Raw genomic sequence first — 22,223 nt, 5'->3', positions numbered from 1 at the left:
CGAAGTGGTAAAATTAAATTCAGAATATGAATTAATTACCAATACTGAAATAATTAAACTAACTTTTTTTAAGGAGACAGGTACAGGGTCCAATTGCCCTAGTTACTATCATATATGCACGTTGTCTATAATTAAGTAAGCTTGTGATCAATTCTTGTTCCCGTAGTAAAAACTGTTCAAGTGATTTTGTTTTTTGTGTGCATTAAGCGTTACATAACAACAAAAAAACAAAAAAACAAACGCGCACAATCTAGTGTTGCCAATCTGGCTGTCGATAACAACAGCTTATAGTGTTACTAAGGTCACCAGACATATAGACATAAGTAACCATACCCACTTCAAATCTCTGTGCGCTGTTAGAAACCATTAAACAATCATAATTTTCACTCGTCTATGCATATCATTAAATGATTTTTTTTATTTAAAACTGCTCGACGGTGTAATCCATTTCTTTGAGCGATGGACACACGCTGGCGCGGATTGTTAACCTTAGACTTATATTTTGTTTAGCACCAAGCAAGCGTGGAGAGTCAACAAACCACGGAGATCTCGTCAAGTGGTATATCTGTGCCATGACACAGCAGCTGTATAACTGACTACGGGCCAACCTGTGGTTAAAGGATTGGTTCAGGTGTTTGACATGCCTATTTTGCATGAAAAAAGCACGAAAAGACAAAAGAACAGTGAAGAAACTACCATGATAGCATGCTCTGTTAAGGAGATATGACACTTTGAAGATATCAAAGTTTCTTTGAAAATGACTGGTGTAGAAAGACTCACTGTGAGGGTGTGACGTCACATCCTCACTTCCTGAACATGTGTGAATATATTTCTTTAAAAATTATTTACACTTTTTAACACATTTGAAAATAATATAATCAAAAATTCTTCAGATGTTTAATCTCAAATACTTCCTTTGACAAATATGAGATCTCCTGGCATATCTTTTGGTTGAAAGTCATGAAATCTCACAAAATATTTAGAAACAAAAACAAAGACTTTTCAGGAATGTGAGGATGTGAAATCACAGCTAGTCAGATTTCAGCAGTTTCTACACAATCTGATAAAACTTTACACTTGAATATCTCTTTAACCGAAAAAGATATTTGCACAGTTTTTTCACCATTGTGTTTCTTTTATTGTCCTCTTTCATATAACATAAACATGTATGACAACTGAACCAATCCTTTAAGGTGGAATGATCATATCCAAATAGCAATGGCTAAACAGGTTCAATACACTATACACTCAAACATGTACAGGATATTTATGTATTTTCTTTGGCATAACAACGGTCAGAACAATGATGCATCGTTACATAACAAAAAACATATGAAAAGAAAAGCAAAATGGAAGGTTTTTCCCTGCAAGCGAAACTGTACATCACACAACAAACCATGGAGATCTCGTTAATAAAGGCACTGAAGACTCGCCCCAAACCGCGTGCCGCCCTCCGAAAACAAGTTAACTTTCCGTTGCTTGCTAGTGAAGTTTTCTTCTTGTCGCTACAAAATGCAGACAGTAATGAAACGTGATACCTTGTTATCTTTTATCTGGACCTGAGATGTCCATCGCTGCTATGTACACTGTGTTGTGGGTATTGACCGTAGCTGCATGTATTGACTGTACACTATAGTGTCTTATTACCGACGGTAGCAAGATGTGTGTGTATTTTCTGGGACCGATGGTGGTGTCTAACACTTTTGTTACACCTCATTCGAAACTAGGTCAGATTACCGGCATCAGACGTTTTTTTTGTGCGCGAGTCTTCACTCCCTTCAAGTGGTATAATTACATGGACTGAAGCGGTATAATTGACTGGCCAATCTGTGGTAACAATGACTAGGCAAGTTTAATACACCATATACGCGGACTGTTAACGAAGACTTATGTTTTTGTTTTGCACCAAGCAAGCGTAGAAAGTCAACAAACCACGGAGATCTCGTAAAGTGGTATAATGACACAATTACATGGACAGCTGCGATGTAATTGAATGGCCTACAATGACTAGACAAGTTTAATATACCATATATGTATATAGGATCTTTCCTCATGTCAAAGTTTACGTCTCCAAATTTTAAATATATAGTCAATATATTTCCTTCGCCCATTCTGCTTTTCCTAAAATGTAACTTAACACGTCAAGAGGAACCATGCAAATGTATACCGTATGGCATAAATGGTAACAGATGTCTGTTTTGTTTTCTGTGAAAGTTTCTTAATTTTTGCAACAAGTACCACCGGGGTACATGTTTTATAAACCGTAAGTAACCAAAAACAAAACACAAGCAGATTCTGACTCTCTGAAACACACTGTCAATTTTCAAATTGACACTGATGATTGGAAGAAATGTGTTCCCGTAAAATACGAACAAGCAAGGACACCAATTTATGAACCTTGACGGTAAAACGATGACTATATAGGCAGGCTCCGGGCTATATTTATAGTTATCATTTGTATGTAAAACTTTGAGGTCTTAGTCAAGTAACTGACGGTTTTGTTGTATAAAAGAAGATTACCATGCACATGCCGTTCAATTATCGAGGGCCTCACTTTTACAAATTGTTAAACCAATGTTAATTTCTTAGAGATGGAATTGGTTTCGATGTCATTCCATTTTACGGCATTCAACTGAAATATATATGAAAAGAAAAGCAAAATGGAAGGGTTTTTTCCCCCTGCAAGCGAAACTGTACATCACACACATTTACAAAATAATGAAGAGCTAGTGCGTCCCAAACGGAACAATATTGTTCTTACAAATTTCGGGTAAAGAGAATAAGAAAGAAAGAAAAAGAAATAACATCATGATGGTTTGGGGCCTTTCTCTGTTAACTTTTATGAGTTGCTTTTATTTCTATGAAAAACTTGAAATCCACAATATCTCAGACTGAGAACCAGCACTTATAGCATGCATTATTTTCTTTCTATTGATCCCTGTTGAATAAAAAAACCAACAACGATTCCGGACTACACACGTATAGGGTAAAGAGTACTTCATATAGATAAACAACGCCCCCCCCCCCCCCCTGCCTCCACAAAGACAAAGACCAATGTGTGAACGCATTATTAACGCTCCATGCACTATGCAATCGTAGCATTTGTAAAGGTATAGGCCTATAAGAAAGCGGTGTTCACTCCAGCTCTCAGCACTCACTACAAAGTTCTTCACTAATCACATTTTCATCCATATTTTTGGGCTTCGAACATATGTTACCACTACGCAAATAACACTGCTGGTAGTTAGACGCCTGTCTTGTAAAACTGTTCAAGGCACTATTGACAAATTGCACAGCATAAAGCCAATGACTTGTAAAATAAAGTTAAACAAGTTGAAATAGAAATGTATGGCTTTCAAAGTATCAAAGAAAGATAAAGAACACCCCCCCCCCCGCCCCAACACACACGGTGCTTTAACTAAACACAAATGAGCATTTGTAGATGCAAAAGCTATTGAATTATAAACATATAATGAAGTATAATTAACCTATACCAGTATCTCGCACGCGCCAAATATTAATAACATGCAAATTTTCCCAGAATGCTTTGTATATGGTCAAATTAGTTTTTTGCTTTCTGGGGATATCCTTTTCAGCAAGGTTTTTTTTACCCTAAAAGCAACGGCGGTATACTCATATTACATATAAAAAAAATAGTTGGATCAGTGGCGTACTAAGCGGGGAGCCCGGGGGGGGGGGTGTGAATCGGTCAGTCCGGGTACCAGTCATGGGGGTGCTATGCCATGGCACCCTCCCCCCAAATTGAATATTTTGAACAAAACAATAGGTGAAATTAAGAAACATTCACTAAAGAACGAGGATTCCTAAACATATATTCAGTTCAAAGCTTTTCCAAATAGGCCTAACATTATTTTGCATCTTAGCTACATTACATAAAGCCCTCTTCTTAGACCCCTCACCCAGGCATCCCCTGCACGGGGTGACAACAGGAAGGATCCACCCCGGTAGCAAACTATTCTAGGTACGCAATTTGGGTTACCTAGTTTCAAAATAACTTCCAGAACCTAAAAGAATGATAGATGCGCATTTATCTACAATACGATTAACATATAACTTTCTCGTGTTTATAATTATTATATTAGCTAAATATCGAAGATCCAGTTATTGCATTATGAAGCTTTATCCTTTTTTCCCTCAAGTGACCACGTGTGGAGAAATCAACTTTTGCTTAGTGTATAGTGCAGGCGCGCAGCGAGGAATTTGCCAAGGGAAGGGCGTACCTGTTAGGCAAAATATTAGAACCGTAGATTCCGTTTGGAAACTCTATATCTAAGCGTAGCACCACCATGGGTTGGCACGAAGCGTACAAGGAAATTTTGGCCGAAGATGCCTCCCAGATCGCTGGAATTGGCACTTCCCAGGTCTTGTAAGTTGCATCTAAGCATTTTCTATTTTTAAATTACTAGCGATATCATAAAAACATATTAAAAAAATGCTCAAGGGCGGGGGGGGGGGGGGCGGTCGCCCCCTTCGCTACGCACCTGGTCTAGTGAGATGGACCATAAAACCAACTTTAAGGGACATCATTAATTTCAAATAATACGTCGGCCAAAATTATGACAAAAGTCAAAACGTCTTTAACGTAATGAGTGACGTGTGTCTTTATCTTCGTTTATATTATATTTTCCTTTTAAATTTCTTTGCAGTTATTTATACCATACCGTATATTATTTTCTGCAACACATGTTCAAATGAAATGTTATAAAATTGCTATAAATTTATTATTGATTACATTAGGTTTTTGTCGGGCTTTGCCAAAACAAAAAAACCCAGAAAAAACAGGAACTGCCAATTTTTTCAACCTACAGGCCATAAATGTTGATTAATGACGACTTAGTAGGTGTAACTCCGTTGTGTATGTTGACAAAAATAATAAAACTTTTCTTGGCTTTGAGAAATTTGGTACTAATAGCAGTCCCTAATTCAGCTGAAAAGTTAAACAACGAACAATGACGCACATCAAAACAAGAATAAAAAATATATATAATAAAATCCAGACTATTAGTTTTGAAAGACGCCGAAAACACCTGTTTGCTTCAGTTTCACTTCAAACTATTTTAACATGATATCAAGGTAAAAGTTTGGCATAAAACTCTTTAAATATTGAAGAGAAACTCATTCATGATACTGCTGGCTCCCATCGGTTGCAAGAAGAGAATCATAACGACACAGAGGTACTGACAGACAGACGGACAGACAACGATACTGACAAACTGAATCTTTGCTGGCAGAAGACATTACAATGAAGCTATTCATTCTTCTTCCTATGTTGATTGCGTGCGGTAAGTATTTTACTATATACTATCTTGTTCTTATCATGCTTAAATTCGCGTTTGTAAAATGTCTCCACTCAGATGTATTTTGAAGTCTTTTTTTTAAGTGTTTTCAATAGTTGCTTTCAAACGTCTGTATGACCTGTTACAATTACACCTTCTGAAATAAAAAAAATTAAAAAAAAAAACACAGAAAAGTCAGTCGGACGTGCACTATACTCTGTGATAACTATACAGTGAACTATTGAACGTCACAATATACGTCGAACTTTGAAGACAAATTAAACTACTGCAGTGGCTAACAAGCATACAACCAAAGTAATTTGATCGATTCATCTTGACTATACTATAGGAAATACTTAAATATAGTATGATTAATAAAAACAAATATATAGACAGACTGCAGTGTTATTTTGAATCTAAGACGGATATCCAAACTTTGATCTCCTTCTCCTCACCACACTCATGCGTATTTTCTTTAAAAAATTTCAAAAGCTGGCAAGTTGGTTGTCGTTTAACAACATGGAATATTTATTTATTTTTAAAGCCCATTGAAGTTCATTCATAACTACCGTAGAGATAATTCCCCAGATCGTTATGCATCACTGCAGGTTTTCCCCACTCCATTAGCTTTTAGCATCATCTACCCCACTTCCAAAACATGAAATATTTCAGATACTATAGATAACTTATACTCTGTCGACAGATTTGATCTGGATTTTTCTCATTTCCAATCGTGATTAACACTTGGAGTCATTTTCTAATAAACGACAGGCTAATATATATATGGTTTTAAAGGGTCGTGCTTTAATTTCTATCATTAACTTTGAACACAAGATCCCATATTAGTGTAGTGTCCCATACAAGTTCGTATGTTATATGCTCATTTATATGTTTATGTATAATTGTTTATGCATCCACTAGACTCTTCGAGAAAATCTGAATTTGTACTTGAATCGGAAAGGCCCCTCAATCACTTCATTATAACATACTGGTTGTATATATGGGTTTCTAGGTTTGATTGATTTTTTTTTACATTAATTTGAGAAAGAAGAGGACAATATAAAGAATAGATAAAGGGTAGTTTTAATCGTTTTTCATTCAGTGATCGAAGCGGTAATTTTAAGTCAAGCTCCATGGCAACACCCGAATTCTGTACCACCTACATTACGCTACCGACAGGCCCGCAGTCAGACCGAGGAACATCGGGGGGGGGGGGGGTCGGGTGCGGGCTTGCCGCCCTCCCTTCCTCGGTGTAGACAGTTGGGCTCCCCCCATTTATACCACCATCATGTATACAATGTTTACTTCTAGCCAATCTATATAAGACGAGGCTTCATTTACAGTATTTGCCAGCTAAATGCAGTTTTTCTGGCCGAATTTTTATTCTGTCTAAACAGGACTTGGCTCAAGTCTGCCAGAAACTCGTGAAAAGCGAAATCTGTTGCAGTTCGCATCAATGATCACGTGCACGACTGGTCGCTGGGCAACGGACTACGCCGCGTACGGCTGTTGGTGCGGGAAAGGAGGTCATGGATCGGCTGTTGACGCAACAGATGAGTAAGTACATACTGGAGAGTGGAGACCCAGCAGTGGGGAGGGTTGGGGGGGGGGAGAGGACGGGGAGTAAAGAGGATGAATGAGGGGTAGTTTCTTATCTCTGTTGAAAGTACTTAAACTATTTATCTGATGTTAAATAGCTCTGTTGGTACAAAAGGTAAATAACTAATTCATTTGACCTCACTCTCGACACACGCAATCGTTTGCTCGCTTACAACACACCTGTGTTAGTCATGCCACAACATATATGTTTAAGATCTCATAACAAGCACAGTCTTAGCAACGCGACTTTTCCGACCGCTTTTCTTGGAAATTTTACACACGTCTGCTCATCAACCAATCAGAAAGCCTCTTTGACGTATAATCAGTCACGTCAGCTAAACTGAGTTTAACTTTTGAAGTTCTGTAAACTAATTGTATCAAAGTCTCCGACATGGTAAACACTGGACATATACCTGCGATTCTTCTCGTAATTATTGAAGAAAAGATCTTTAATGCATATCTTCACAACTAGCTCATAGATTGAGATATACTAAAGCGCCATACAAAATCTTTTGAGATCTGTTAACAGGATTGATCATGCGCATTAGGACCTAGAGCCGTATCTAGTTGCACTGCTAGGACCCAGATGACAGCCCTCCGCAAAATTAAGAAGATGTGTGTTTTGCTTCCCTCAATTTTGACAGATGAGGGGTTTGTATGTTGCCTTCTATAGCCTTAAAAACGGAACCACGATTCGTGGTTGTTTTGAGGGTAACTGGTTTATTTCATTTTCAGTGGAAGCACTCATTAGCTTCAAACTTCCTTTAACAGTTAATAAGAATTGTCAGTCATAACGAGTAGACTATATCTATTTTCGTCTCTTTTTGATCGCGCTTAGATGTTGTAAGAGTCATGATGCCTGCTACCAAAGTTTACTGGACCAGAAAATATGCAGTTCATGGGAATTGTATACGAAACACTATCAAAGCAGTTGCTCAGGCTGTGGTTCGAGTCATCCCTCCATCACCTGTGGTGAGTGATTAGAGAAACATTCCTACATCTTACCCCTTGTTAACTCAACTGTCCTCAGCATGCATCCTTAAACAAATTGTGTTCTGCGTTCAAATATTTCCATTCCGGGCGAAACCACGTATACTTCTATGGGTGGGGGTATGGGGGAGCTGGGGTGGCTGAATCCCCAGAATAAAATCAGTTGGCAGAATATTACAGAAAACAATTAGTGTACAGTAAATACATATATTACATGTATTTTCGGTACAACGAAGATTAGTCGAAGATTAGTCAACGTTATCAAAATATAGCAACATTTTGCATCTAAGTACCCTACCAAATGACCATAAGTTTTTATCCCTCCTCTGGACGACATACCAGCATAGCGCCCCCTTCCAGGGGAAGGGAACTGCGGTTGAGAGTGGATCAAGTTTGGTTTCATATCCAGGCTTTATCTTGACTATTATTTAAAAACAGGAATCAAATTTCTGTCAGAGTATATTCGGACCAGAACTGTTACTGAAGCTGCAAGTTTTCAGACATGCAATTGAGCAAGATAGCTTAGGATAAAGAGATGTTTGCCTATTCAGGGGCGTAGCGAAGGGGTTTTTGTTGGGGGTGTGGAGAATTTGATTTGCCGACGCATCTGGAAGTGGTGACTGAAATGGGGGAGGGGTCTAAGGGGAGGGGGTGTGAGTGTCCCGCTCCCCTTTGGCACCCCCTCCCCTTTGGAAAATTTTTAGTTTTGAAACGTCCTTAGATGCAATCTGGTGTATATTTTAACTCAAATTTGATTTGCCGACGGATCTGGAAGTGGTGACTGAAATGGGGGAGGGGTCTAAGGGGAGGGGGCCTACCCCTCCCCTTTGGAAAATTTTCAGTTTGGAAACGTCCTTAGATGCAATCTGGTGCATATTTTAAGTCAAATTTGGCACGGAAGAAGCTCCCGTTCTCCATTCAGCTTTCCTTCTTTCTTCCCCTTCCGCCCTCTTCACCTTTTCTCCTTTTGCCGACAGACCCAAAATTTGCCGACAGCGACCAAATTATTGGGGGGGGGGGGTGTGACACCCCACACCCCCCCGCTCGCTACGCCCCTGTGCCTATTGTACGTAATAGTGTCCTAGAAGAACTCTGAAATGTGACCATCTATAGGCCTGTACACTAAAGTGACCAACCATAGGCCTGTACACTGATGTGACCAACCATAGGCCTATACACAACTATGACCAACTATAGGCCTATACACAAATATGACCAACTATAGGCCTATAAGCAAATATGACCAACCATAGGCATGTACACTGATGTGACCAACCATAGGCATGTACACAAATATGACTAACTATAGGCCTATACACAAATATGACCAACAATAGGCATGTACACTACTGTGACCGACTATAGGCCTACACACTGTGACCGACTATAGGCCTACACACTGTGACCGACTATAGTCTTATACACTAATGTAACCATCTATAGGCTTGTACACTAATGTGACCAACCACAGACATATACACTAATGTGACCTACCACAGACATATACACTAATGTGACCAACCACAGACATATACACTAATGTGACCAACCACAGGCATATACACTAATGTGACCAACCATAGATATATACACTAATGTGACCAACCACAGACATATACACTAATGTGACCAACCACAGGCATATACACTAATGTGACCAACTATAGGCATGTACATTAATGTGACCAACTAAAGGCCTACACACTATTATACTTTTATATTCTATCTAGAGACGAATAATCCTCAATTGAACTGATATTGTTAAACACGAAGTATCACTTTAATATTAATTATCGATGGTTCTTTTCCCCTCACAGATAGCAACCAATCAGCTTGCGGCCACGCCCTTTGTTGCTGTGACAGAACGGCTGCGAATTGCTTCAAAGGCGCCCCCTATGATAGCAAATACACTTTTCACTGGAATATCTTCTGTTAAGAGCGGTGGCGCTGTAACGGGAAAGACCAATTTGTAACATGTTCAAATTGGTCAAAAGCATTAAAAATAACTTCTTTCTTTCATGTGGTGAAAACTTCATCTTATTGGACTGTAATCCTGATTTTGATTTGGGAATATTAATAATGCTTGGCAATGATTAGGATATTTAGGGATTATGTAACTCCGTTTTGTGACATTTTTAATAATTCAGAATGCTTTTATAATTTACGGTACCCTTCCAAATTTCATTTGACGGCTTTGCAATATTTCTGTAATATTCACGTATCTTTTAAGAGAATCTTTCAACCTCCAAAGTAAGATAATGTTTCAATAACTATTGATATCGTCAAACGATGTTTCTCTTATTTATAATTTGTGTATCATTCACGTATACGTAACGCGTATACTGTTCGAAAATTCGAGTCGAAAATTTGCCCACTGATAAATGGAGGATTGTTATCTGTGTGATTTGGTATATACCTCGTAATTTGCTACGCCGTATCCCTCTTCCAACTCGAGAGGCATTTCTTTAACTAAGAGGTCACCAGCATTGCCTTCAAGTTACAACTCCCGTCAACAAGCACCTATTTTTAATTCAGAAGTTTGCTGTTTAATCATTTAATCGTTCATTTAATGGTGTTGGGTTTTTAGTGTAGTGTGCAAATAAAAATGGTCCGCATTAAAGCAGCTCTCCTGATTCACATTTGGCTGTCCGTTTTTCAACCAAACCCTTGTGTAAACTATACAGCGATGGAGTGTAGGTGGTGGTAGGGGAGGGGGAGGGGGAGGGAAGGGATACAACACCGCGACGAGGGGTCAATTTGAGGGCCAGGGAAAATATGGATGAGCGACGAAAACATGGGATATGTGATGAACTGAGCAAAAAAAGGGGGCTTCGTGACATACCGTAATTGACCCCGGCACCCGACCTGGCTCTAGACGCCCCTGGGGGGGGGGGGCAGGACAACTAGACTTTTATGGAGGAAGACTAGAAAGATGATAATAATATGAGTTTGGCGGGGAGGGGGGGGGGGCAAAGCATAAAGTTTGTTCTCATTTTAAGATAACAGAATTAAACTATATGACACCATATAGGCTTTACCCTTTGTTACGATTTCGAAATTTGGGGTTGGTGGATGGGGGGGGGGGGGGGTACATACAACATTTGGATACTGCAACTGAAATGTTGCCAATGTATACGACTTTTTCTGTTCTGGGGATAGATCTAAGGGGGAGGGGTCTAAGGGTGAATGGGAGATAAGGGTGGGGTACAACGTGTAAGGGCTAAGGGAGATTGTTCGCGTTTGGCATTAACCCGTTTTCAGGATTACGATCTCTCTGCCATAATTTTCTTTCTTGCTAAACCCAGCTTTTAATGATGTATATGTCTCCTTCGATATTATATTTGCGTCTGACTAAGATGCCATAAATCGTAAAACCTACCATTTTATAGAGATAAATAAAATGTTTCCCTATACGATTGATCCCTAGGGCAACGTCCATACAATAAATGTTCATTCTTTATTGACAAAAAATTATTGGAAAAAAAAAACAGTTTAGAAAAATTGACGAGTCAGCGTGAGTTAAGCGTTTAATCCAAAGGAAGTGAGCCTTCGTGAGGGACAAACAGATTTTTGACTCAAAAAATATGGAGACGAAATCACTTTTTCAGTTTTTCCTTCTTTCCGTGGTCTTTCTTGATATATCACTAGCGGAATGCAATAGTAAGTATATAAGTCTATACATGTGTTCATTTCGAGATATGAAATGTTATTTCGGTAAAATTATGATTTCATGTTTGAGTTCCCTTGAAAGTTCAGTTCGTGTCACTACACTTCGCAAAAAGTCTCCGCATCTAAAAAATCTTCGTGTTGTAACAGTGCACTTGATAATACTACTGTGATATGTTACATTAGGCAATAGGCCTTTCTTGATTGGCTCACATGTTAATTGTAAGCCTAAGGTTAAAAGGCAGTGAGCGAATAAGCCACTCGCCAAAATGTCGATCGTGATGCATTTTTTGCTCGCCAGTCGTAATATTCTAGTAGCCATTGGCGAGTTGGTGACCGTATTTGTCGAGGCCTTATATATAATATATATATATATATATATTTTAATAACTTATATCAAGATATATATTTAAATAAACTTCAATAAATTTGAATAAACTTCAATAGAATTGAGTTTCACTTAGGTTAAAATGGATCGCTTTTAAGCAATATACAATTCCACCTTTATGTGATATATTATTTTTCTTAAATGAAATTTAATTCTCATAAAGTTTTATAGATTTACAATCCAGTGGAATGAAGTCAGCTTAAATGTTATAATTTGTACTTAAGCTTAAGACAACTGTATTTTACCTAAGTAAAATGCTATTTTCCGCAAATAAAATTGTATTTTATTGAAGTAGAATGTTTTACTTCAGCTATATATGCAACATAATTTATAGTCTAGCCATTTTTTTTGTTATGACTACGTATTTATCTTTGTATTGTCTTTAACTTAAGTAAAATTGTATTCTACTAATTGAAACCATATATGGCTTAAGTAACATTGTTACCTTATGTTTCTTACGTTAAATACAATTTTCCTTCATTGGAATTGCAAATTACTTAGGCTAAATTGTATTTTACTTAAGCTATAAATTGCGTGTAACTTAAGTGAAAACTAATTTTACTTTAGTAAAACATATGACATACATGAGTTAATTGGAGCTAAAGTTAATTTTGTGGATTACTTAAGTAAACCACATTTTCACTTAAGTGGCATTAATTTCACTTAGAGTTAAATCGTTTAGACATATGAACGACATGCAAGGGTGCATGCTCACTTGTTTATTTAAACTTATAACAATTTTGGGTTGAAGTTTTAGAATTTATAAAGCAATGGATTAATATTAACCCTTAAGGCTGTAGTGAGGAGTTGACTTCATCATCTCTGAAGGGAAAAAGAAGTTGGAATAACTTCAAAATTTCGGTATTTAATATTTGGAAGTGCAAAGTTACAGCGTGACTTTTTTTACTGAAGCAAAATCATATTCTACTTAAAGGCATTGAAGACGCCCCAACCCGCGTGCAGCCATCTGAAAAAACAAAGTTAACTTTCCGTTGCTTGTAAGTGACGTTTTGTTCGTGTCGCTACAAAATGCAGACAGTAATGAAACGTGATACCTTGTTATCTTTAGCTGGACCTGATGTCCATCGCTGTATCGTTTGCACTCTGTGCTGTAGGTATTGACCGCAGCTGTATGTACTGACTGTACACTAGTGTCGAAATACCGACGATAGCATTAAACTGTATATGTATTTCCTGGGATTGATGGTGGTGTCTAACACTCTGTTACACCTCATTCAAAACTAGGTCAGATTACCGGCATTAGACGTTTCTATTTGAGCGAGTCTCCAGACCCTTTAAACTGAATAATTAGTGTCTTTTAAAGCTTAAGTGAAATTCTTCTCAATTTAATTAGATATCAGATTCAACTAGGCTAAAAAGTTAGTGGATCGCTAATCTGATAGTGTGTGAAATGACACCCTATTTTACTTAAGCAATATACAATTCCACTTATATGTTAAATAATATTTACCTTAAATGAAATTTAATCCTACATAAAGTTATATAGAATTTCACTTCTATAAGAAAGAATGATCGGTCCTCCCCGCACCTCCCCTCTCCCCCACCCCTTTCCCACCTCCCCACCCTTTTCCCCCAGTGTTTGTCACGTGTGGACGAACGGTGCACGACATGCTGGAAGACAAGTGATTGATTTTCATTCTTTCTATTGTTTTCAGAACTGTGCGAGTTTTGGAAGAAGTTTCCGAACAGAACAAGCTGTTACAGACAGAAAACAAATGGTTTGGCATTCGTCGTTTTAATACCGCCCCTGAAATATACCGTTGATTTTTTTTCAGTGGCGGGGCAAATATCGAAGGGGGGGGGGGGAATGGGTGCATGACCCTCACATCCATCGTCAGACGGGGGCGGGGAGCCAATCAGTCCGGGATTATTTCCAATCAGTTTGGGAAAAGAAATAAACAACTCATCCGGATCCATGGCGCCTAATCGGGAAGGGGGGGGGGAGGGTGGTTCAGGGGAGTCGAGAGGGCAACCCCCCTTTTCGCCCTCACAAAAAAAAATCAAGCTATTAATTAGCACAACATAATTCGGTAATTCACAGACAACATTTGTCTGAGATTACATTTCTATTTGAAATCTAAACTTTCATGTTTTTTTTTCTGGGTTGACCCCACCCCACCGCACCCCGACCCCTTTCATGACAGTCGATTTTAATGATCCCAGATCCACCCCGTTAATAAAGTCCTGGATCCGACTCTGACATAAAGATTCATACCCCTACCCAAATCAGTGGCGAGGGATTTAGAAGTTTCGTTCTACTATATCTTGCTGTAACACGATATGTCTTTGTTTTCGTTAAAAATTAAAATTAATATTTATCACAGTTTGCACCATAAAGTGAACTAAAACCATACATGTATATATGTTGTCATAGTTACATACTGACAACAAAATGCTCGGTTTTCCTCTCTTTATATCAGTAACTTTTTGACGATGAATTGGTTAGGGTTCAATTGTTTAAAAGTGCATATATGCTGACAATAAATCGAATATATGTCAGCATTACATCGAATATACGCCAGCATAAAATCGATTTTATGTAGACATAAAACGGCCTCCTGATTGGCTCAGAATTAATGTCTGCATAAAATCTCATTAATGTCAGCATTAAATCGAATATATGTCGGCATAAATTCCCGATTTTTGTCCACTGTGGCCAACCATATACGCAAAGTGCAAGATCTGCAACATGTATATATTACTTGGTATACTTTTTGAAAGTTTCTGTTCCTTATATATCTGAATCAATATTCCCCAGTCCTTAATAAGATTCAGCATTTTAGCAGCACATTTATTCATAACGTTTTCTGAGAACTTGTTCGGAGAATATATACAAAGACGTCTGTTTGTCTGAGACACCAACAAAAAGATGAATTATCCCCCAAGAGCAAACCAATTTGTATTTATGAAAGAATGGATTTTATCAACTAAAATGAGACGGCGAAGTTGATTCAATATACGTATTTAAGAGCCTTAATAAATTCGTAACCAGGTAGACATGTGTTGCTACAAAATAATGTCTAATTGATTGATTTTGATGATACGAAAGCAAACACAAAATAATGTAAAATGAAACTAACAACAGACAACATAACACGCGGTAGACAAATTTACAACAGAAATAACATTAAAAAAAATTAACTGTAAAGACAGAATTGTGGTTTCTTAATCTAAAATAGTTATTACGCATGACTCGAATGGTAATGTAATCTTTTTTTTGTTGTTGTGATGTATAGAGTCAGTTTTGTGTAAAACAGCGAACACCTACGGTTCATCTAAAAAAAAAAATATTAAACCATGAAAACACAGATAACTTCTAAGAGATTGGTTACATTTCATTTCTTTTACAAACTTTTGTTCTAATGGCAGAAAACAATCGATCAGATTCTACTGTACCCACTGAAAGCTCCGAACAATCCATTGAAAACAATGCTGGTGCCACAGAGTCCCTCTACCCGGGATCCGACTGCTTCTATCCTATCGACAATGTTAATTTATCGGTGAGTTTACTCATCTCATATAATGTTAATACTGTCATATGTACATTGTTGGTTGAGGCCGAGCGCCCTCTGTTTACTTAAATAAACCAGTTGTTATAAGCGTATCTTCAAACATGGCGTCCGCATAGCCTCTCGACAAAATACTATACACTTGCTCTGATACATTTCAAGAAAAAGTCGCCCAGGAAAGAACCTGGGCACGAAAACCAAACAACTGAACGACTGATCCGTTTCTAACCCCAGCTTGCTCTGATATGTTAGCTTATCAAGTCTTCGCTATATTGTTTCTATCATTGCATCAGAAAATGAATGGTAAGAATTACAACTAAACAGTCTCTATGGAAATACGAAAAATCTACTTTTTATTTCGAATCGAATGTGAGTAAAAAGAAATCTAAAACAAAAAAGGAAACAATCCATTTGATCATCATTATAGTTTTGTTTTTGCATCTGTAAAGTCAGAAACGAAATCGTCAGTTTCCGTTCCTGATTTGAAGCAAAACGCGTCTTCTTTTGGTGGTTATAATAAAACGAATGGGGTCCTGGGTTGGACATCAGAATGATGGTTTGAAGTACACATGTTTTTCTTACGATCACATCTAGTTTCCTTTTATGTATTTCTCCCATTTATTTTGGGGTAGAATGGTTCATTTTCCGCGAATGCTAACTGTACAACGATGTATAACTGTACCCATGGAATCATGAGCGTGGATGTGGAGTATAATTGTAGCGCCAATGCAGTCTGTGAGACTCGCAACGGCGTACGCAGGTGTTACTGTAGCAATGGTTACCAAGGGAACGGCGTGGTATGCACATTCATGACTAACTGCCACGATTACTTCAAAGAAGGTTTCACTACCAATGGCATATATACCATCAAACCAACTAACTGGAATGGTCAACCATTTGCAGTCTTTTGTAATATGACTGAAGGAGGAGGGTGGACGGTAAGTCAATACCAGATGCGATAATAGTATAACAGACATAAATATGTACTTACCTTATAGACATAATTAGTACCCGCTGTGCGCTAAACTGTTAGTAAGTTTCCGGCTTTGAGTTAAGGCTCTGTCACATCTCACCGGATTGCACGAACGGACAAGAGTACACGCGAAAAACAGTCATCTGGTTATTTCCGTTGGCAAAAATTGTCGCGCGTGCATCTGGGAGTTGCAACGTACCGGAAGTTTATCCTGTTAACATAACTGTTAGGCTATTACATCAATCGTTTTGCCGTAAGACGTACAGTATATAGCTCGCAATAGCCTAGCCTCAACACGAGTAGACCGCGATACACTATATGTTTGACACATTCAATTCATTCACTGTCAAGAATCTGGGGGTCGACTGGTTTTGTTTATCAAAGTATTTCGAGCCTCTTATAGTCTAGCTGGCTGCTTCCTGAATATGTTCGCATGTCGATCCACCATTCACTATACAGCATTACCACACACACCACATTCCTTATCACCGTCTTACGTCCACAAAGCATCGGAATGATATGGATTTCAGCTTGAAAGCCAGCCGCCCTTTCACTTGCTTGGGTTTTAAGTCTAACTTTAAATCTGACCATTGCTCTATACGTATAAGTCATAACTGTCCCTCCTATGTATCTAGTGCTGGGATCTGTTCTTATTTTGAGTCTCTCTCGTTCGTCACCCTCTTGTTAATTTTCACTTTGTATTTTATACGTGTTTTTATTAAGAGGGAATTTCCGTTCACAAGGTTTTTTTCGTTAAACTTTATTGGGAATCTCCTAAATAGTTTGTATCTACATTTGTAACTCTATTGGATTTATATAGTCTTACAGATAACAAAACACATGAAGTCGTGTAGATTGCGGATTTCGTTTAAATCTAAAGATCACAAGAAGAAAAGATCGCAATCCGTACAGATCGATAATATTGAAGAATAGTATGTATCGCTCCTTTAGATCGCAACATGTGCAGGTCAAAAGTATAATGCAGATCGTAGTATCGCACATATCACAAGTCGTATCAGGCGCGTATCCAGGATTTTCAAACCCGGGGGGCGCGAATTACTATCTAAGCGGAGCGCCACCATCAGTTGGCGCGCAGCGTACAAGAAAATTTCTTGTTTTGAAACCCCCAGATCACCGGAAACGGCACTTCTCGGGCTTGAAATGACCAACCAGATTTACACTTTTTGCCTGAGAACCAAGTATTTCCTAATAGGTTTTTTTCCATCCATAACCTTTTTGAAGATTGTCAACCCGTCACACATCATGTTCGACCTGATCGCATCTCCTGTGGGTCTTTGCTTTTGTAGGTGATTCTACGTCGCGGCCCACAATACCCGTCAGCCCCACTTTTCAAGGTTTTAAGCCCCATATTTGTTCAGAATTTGAAAATTCACATTTCTCGTGAATAAACTCACTTCAAAACATACCCATAATGTTGTACAAAATTTCATCTATGGACAACCAATATAGAAAAACTTCCTTGAACCCCTAACAGACCGGTCAAAATTGCACGAGTAGAGGGAAGTGTGATGCAGAATGTTGGTCAGAAATTTTCTAAAATTCAGACACAGTTAATTTATTGATGTACAAATATTAAAACCTCTTATAACGGCTATTATAAAACTTGGTTGAAGGAAATGAAAAAATAGCAGATATTTCCGAAACCGAACACTACACACATAGGCGTAGGAGGCGCGGCGGCAGTGGCGGAGCTAGGGGTATTGGTCAGGAGTGGCGAGAATGGTCTGTAGGGGCGCTTTCGACACTATCTAAGCGGAGCGCCACCACTGGTTGGCGCGTAGCGTACAGAAATTTTTTGAGTAAAGATACTCCCTAGATCGCCGGAAATGACCCTTTCCGGGCCTGGCTAATATGCAGATAAACGAAGAATAAGGTGTCATCGCCAAATTACACCAACAAAATGTGACAAATGTCAATAAGTAGATGAGAGCGCAATAAAAAAGTCAATAATCTAGAATAAGTAAAAAGTGGTAAAGAGCTGAAAAAGGCGCCAGCAGTCCATTTGAGTCCGTCAGGGGGGGGGGGGCATCCGCCCCCCTGACCGTATGGACGCTCCGCCACTGCGCGGCGGGGGTGCAGCCCCTAATTCGCCATTACTAATGTAAAAGAGAGTTTTGACATAATTGGACCTCCATGCTTTTTATACATCTACATGAGACATGTCGTTGTTTACATTAGCATCCCGTGGTGTACTGCGCAATTTTAACGGACCGTACGGTACATGATGGCATGCGATGTAATAACCGATGCTTGCTTATATGATATTGACATGAACACGTTGAATGCGCGCGAAGCTCGCGAAAATTTTTGGTTATTTTTTCAGGCAAGTCGGACAGTTTTGAGGCTTTTCATCCTGGAACGCCATTTTCATGCTCACTGATATGATGTGATATCTGCTGTCTGCGTTACAAATTCGAACAGGCGCGTAGCGAGGAATTTGCCAAGGGAGGGGCGAAGCCTGTAGGCAAATTATCTAAGCGTAGCGCCACCATAGGTTGGCGCGAAGCGTACAAGAAAAATTTTGGCCGAAAATGCCTCCCAGATCGCTGGAAATGGCACTACCCAGGACCATTTGTTAGCGCGAAGCGTACAAGCAAATTTTGGCCGAAAATGTCTCCCAGATCGCTGGAAATGACACTTCCCAGGCCTTGTAAGTTGCCTCTAAGCACTTTCTATTTTGAAATTACTTAGCGATATCATTTAAAAAAATGCTGAATGGGGGGGGAGGGGCGGGCGGTCGCCCCCATTCCAAAATGCGTCATGTTCCCCGACGACACGGTCGAGTTCGAGACCAGCCACAGTTGGTTTCATAGCACAATTCTACACACGCGTTATGATAGACCATATATAGTATATATATAGATCATTAGTGAGAGAGGAAAATGGAAACGTCAAAAAATGGAGTTGTCGGTGTAAGGGGTAGGGTGAGTCACACTTTTACGAAATCATTGATCCGTCACTGGCTACCCTTCAGCGCTGTAATGATGTCACTGTTCCTCTTTCTCTTCCCGGTGTCTTCGCGTTTTTCTTTTACTCCCTCCTTTTCTCCTTTTTCTCTCTTTTTTTCTTTTTCTTTTCCCTTCCTTCCTCTCCTCCTCCTCTTTTTTCCCCTCTTTTTTCTTCTTTTTTTTCTCTCCTCTTTTTCTTACCCGGGAGGCGCGCGCCCCCAACGCCCCCCCCCTGGATACGCACCTGGTATATACATCGTAAGTTGTTAAGATTACATTATAGTTGCAAAAATTCCAGGGCAAATCGACCAACATGGGAAACCATGTACACAGAAACAAAACAATATATATAAATATATATATATAACAATATATATATGTAACAATATATATATAACAATATGTATAACAATATATAACAACATGTAACAATATATATATATAATATATAAAATAAATAAATATAATAAAAAAAAAAAATATATATAATATATATATATATATATATATACATGTGTGTATATATATAGTCTATATATATAGTCTATATATATAGTCTATATATATAGTCTATATATATAGTCTATATATATATATATATATATATATATATATATATAGACTATATATATAGACTATATATAGTCTGTTCAAAGTATCTCTTTCGAGATCCGGCTTTAGGAATCACAGATGATTTCGAGTTGGTTAGCATCATGTTTGATCTCTACTAGTAAGGCAAAATATGTCACCAAAAACAGAACTAGTATTGTTCGATACAGGTAACAAACGCCTACAGTGGAATACATCCATGGAGTGTTGAAGAACACACATTCGTTAATAACAGCAATTACAGAATGTAAGCAAATGAATGACAATTGCGAGTGAATAACTTGAAGAAATTACTATATATATATGTTTGTTTTAAATCTTTATACCAGGTTTTTCAACGTCGTGTTAATGGTTCTGTTGATTTCTATCGTAACTGGACCAGCTATAAAGAAGGGTTTGGTGAGCTTAGTCATGAGTTTTGGCTAGGCAATGATAAGATATATTACCTCACCAATCAAGGTAATTGTCAACTTCGAATTGACCTGGTGAGCAAATATGGAGCTCCGTACTATGCTAACTACGACTTGTTTCGCATCAACGATGAAAGTGACAAGTATCGACTTTCTGGCGTCGGAAAATTCAGTGGAACGGCAGGTTTGCAGTGCATTATATTTTAAGGGAGGGGTGGGGCGGGAGAAGGTTTACAAATGACACTATTCTTTCTTTGTAGACAACATACATACATACGTCTTTGTGAGGTATTGGCCGGCCGTGTCCACTCATCTCGTTTCCATACAAGTTTGGAAAAATCAATGATTCCCCCCCCCTCGTAAAATGGATTATGCTATATATGTTGGTGAAAGAGCCCTTTTCTTAAGTTTCTTCTGAAATGCGCCCCAAATCGCCAGTCACCGTTGATAAGTACAGATTAAAGCAGATACCTTTCCATTGACTAAATAGGAAACTCCGAATCCATGATCAACATACACGAATTGTCTGATTTTCTTGTAAAACTGGATCGAAGTATCGCCCCCCCCCCCCCAAAAAAAATGCTATCGATAACATCGGCACGCTCGAACGATATTTAATATTGCGCGCCTTTCGTACCATTTCATAGTGGTATATATATATATATATATATATATATATATATGCAAACTTATTGGTTGAGACAATATTGGTGGTATATGTAACTTGGTGTAGGTATAAATTGACAAACTAATGGTATGACTTTATATTTGATGGTATATAGTTATGTACTTCCGAGTCCCTCGCATCATACCAAAAAGGAATTTGATGGTTTGTAAAAGTAACATAAAATGGTAGATTTTGTTAACTCCATCATACGAAAATATATCTAGTATTTTGTTTCATTCACCAATAGATGCACCTGGAAATTATACTGGCTTTCAAGTCCTGAAATATAATCTGAAGGTTCCCTTCAGCACCTTCGACAAGGACAGTGATAAATATCAAGATGGTAACTGTGCTATTAAACACCACGGTGCCTGGTGGTACAAGAGTTGCTCACGCGCTCACCTCAATGCAGACTATTACGCAGCAAATGATTCCAATTCAAGCATACGCTGGTGGGAGTTGCCCAGAAGCCAGTTTAATATCAAATACGTGGAGATGAAGGTACGACCGGTTTAGCCATGCATGAATCAACATTTCTATTGAGATTAGAATATGTCATTTATGTAAAAGCAAAAATAAAATGGAGAAGAGTTCCGTTATCTTTATAAATGTAAGACTTTTGAAAAATTACCGTATATGAAGCCCTATTTCTGGAAAAGACCGAACACATTAATAAAATGGAGCAATTGCTTCAATCAAGTAACAGAACAACCATTTCCAACCTTGTTAAGCTTTGCAGAGGAAATTTACTACAAATTTCAGAAGTTTCTTGCCATTGGGCATTGTAAATAAGTTTTTTTTTTCATTTTTATTCTTTTCCATTTCGCATTTCAGCCCTCATTTCTTTTTCTTCTTATACGTCTGGGGCCTGGCGCCACCATTTTCCATGTATACATTTTTTTAAATTCTTTTTGTCAAAGTTGTTGTGATATGATCTTTGTAAGCATATTTGTACTCTACATACCTCACACGAGTGAGGTGCACAGAGATTGAATAAACTTGACAACTTGTTACTTTTCAGCCGTTTTGGTATATGACTACGAACGAATCAATGTATATGTATTGAGGTCACATAAAAAAAAAAAAAAAGCCGCTTGCTAAAATTCTGTCCCCCAAAAAATGGAC

The 22,223-nt window shown here is 38.3% G+C and overlaps 2 protein-coding genes across 3 annotated transcripts; both read left to right on the top strand.

Annotated features, from left to right (window-relative positions):
* Nucleotides 1-5,138: 5,138 nt before the first annotated feature.
* LOC139963722 (acidic phospholipase A2-like) lies at nt 5,139-10,506 on the top strand. The gene is made up of 4 exons (XM_071964813.1): nt 5,139-5,303; nt 6,695-6,854; nt 7,735-7,868; nt 9,704-10,506. The coding sequence occupies exons 1-4, from the start codon at nt 5,264-5,266 to the stop codon at nt 9,820-9,822; spliced, it is 453 nt and encodes a 150-aa protein (XP_071820914.1). The 5' UTR covers nt 5,139-5,263; the 3' UTR covers nt 9,823-10,506.
* Nucleotides 10,507-11,302: 796 nt separating this feature from the next.
* On the top strand, nt 11,303-21,767 carry LOC139963625 (fibrinogen-like protein A). Of its 2 annotated transcripts, XM_071964604.1 has the most exons (6): nt 11,303-11,546; nt 13,617-13,679; nt 15,331-15,461; nt 16,103-16,408; nt 20,351-20,615; nt 21,346-21,767. In XM_071964604.1, the coding sequence occupies exons 1-6, from the start codon at nt 11,471-11,473 to the stop codon at nt 21,612-21,614; spliced, it is 1,110 nt and encodes a 369-aa protein (XP_071820705.1). In that variant the 5' UTR covers nt 11,303-11,470; the 3' UTR covers nt 21,615-21,767. The 2 variants fall into 2 exon arrangements, with proteins under 2 accessions (XP_071820705.1, XP_071820706.1); XM_071964605.1 differs by lacking the exon at nt 16,103-16,408 and having other exon boundaries at nt 11,305-11,546.
* The last annotated feature ends 456 nt before the right edge of the window (nt 21,768-22,223 follow it).

Source organism: Apostichopus japonicus, chromosome 22 (assembly GCF_037975245.1).
Source record: "Apostichopus japonicus isolate 1M-3 chromosome 22, ASM3797524v1, whole genome shotgun sequence".
Lineage (NCBI taxonomy): Eukaryota > Metazoa > Echinodermata > Holothuroidea > Aspidochirotida > Stichopodidae > Apostichopus > Apostichopus japonicus.
This window is presented reverse-complemented; position numbering and strand designations above follow the sequence as displayed.

Bases quoted from the DNA above. Each gene is read 5' to 3' on its own strand.
- LOC139963722 (XM_071964813.1), top strand. From the start codon at position 5,264: ATGAAGCTATTCATTCTTCTTCCTATGTTGATTGCGTGCG. The intron at 5,304-6,694 runs GTAAGTATTTTA...CTGTCTAAACAG, and splicing joins TCCTATGTTGATTGCGTGCG to GACTTGGCTCAAGTCTGCCA. The intron at 6,855-7,734 runs GTAAGTACATAC...GATCGCGCTTAG, and splicing joins GCTGTTGACGCAACAGATGA to ATGTTGTAAGAGTCATGATG.
- LOC139963625 (XM_071964604.1), top strand. From the start codon at position 11,471: ATGGAGACGAAATCACTTTTTCAGTTTTTCCTTCTTTCCGTGGTCTTT. The intron at 11,547-13,616 runs GTAAGTATATAA...TATTGTTTTCAG, and splicing joins ATCACTAGCGGAATGCAATA to AACTGTGCGAGTTTTGGAAG. The intron at 16,409-20,350 runs GTAAGTCAATAC...TCTTTATACCAG, and splicing joins CTGAAGGAGGAGGGTGGACG to GTTTTTCAACGTCGTGTTAA.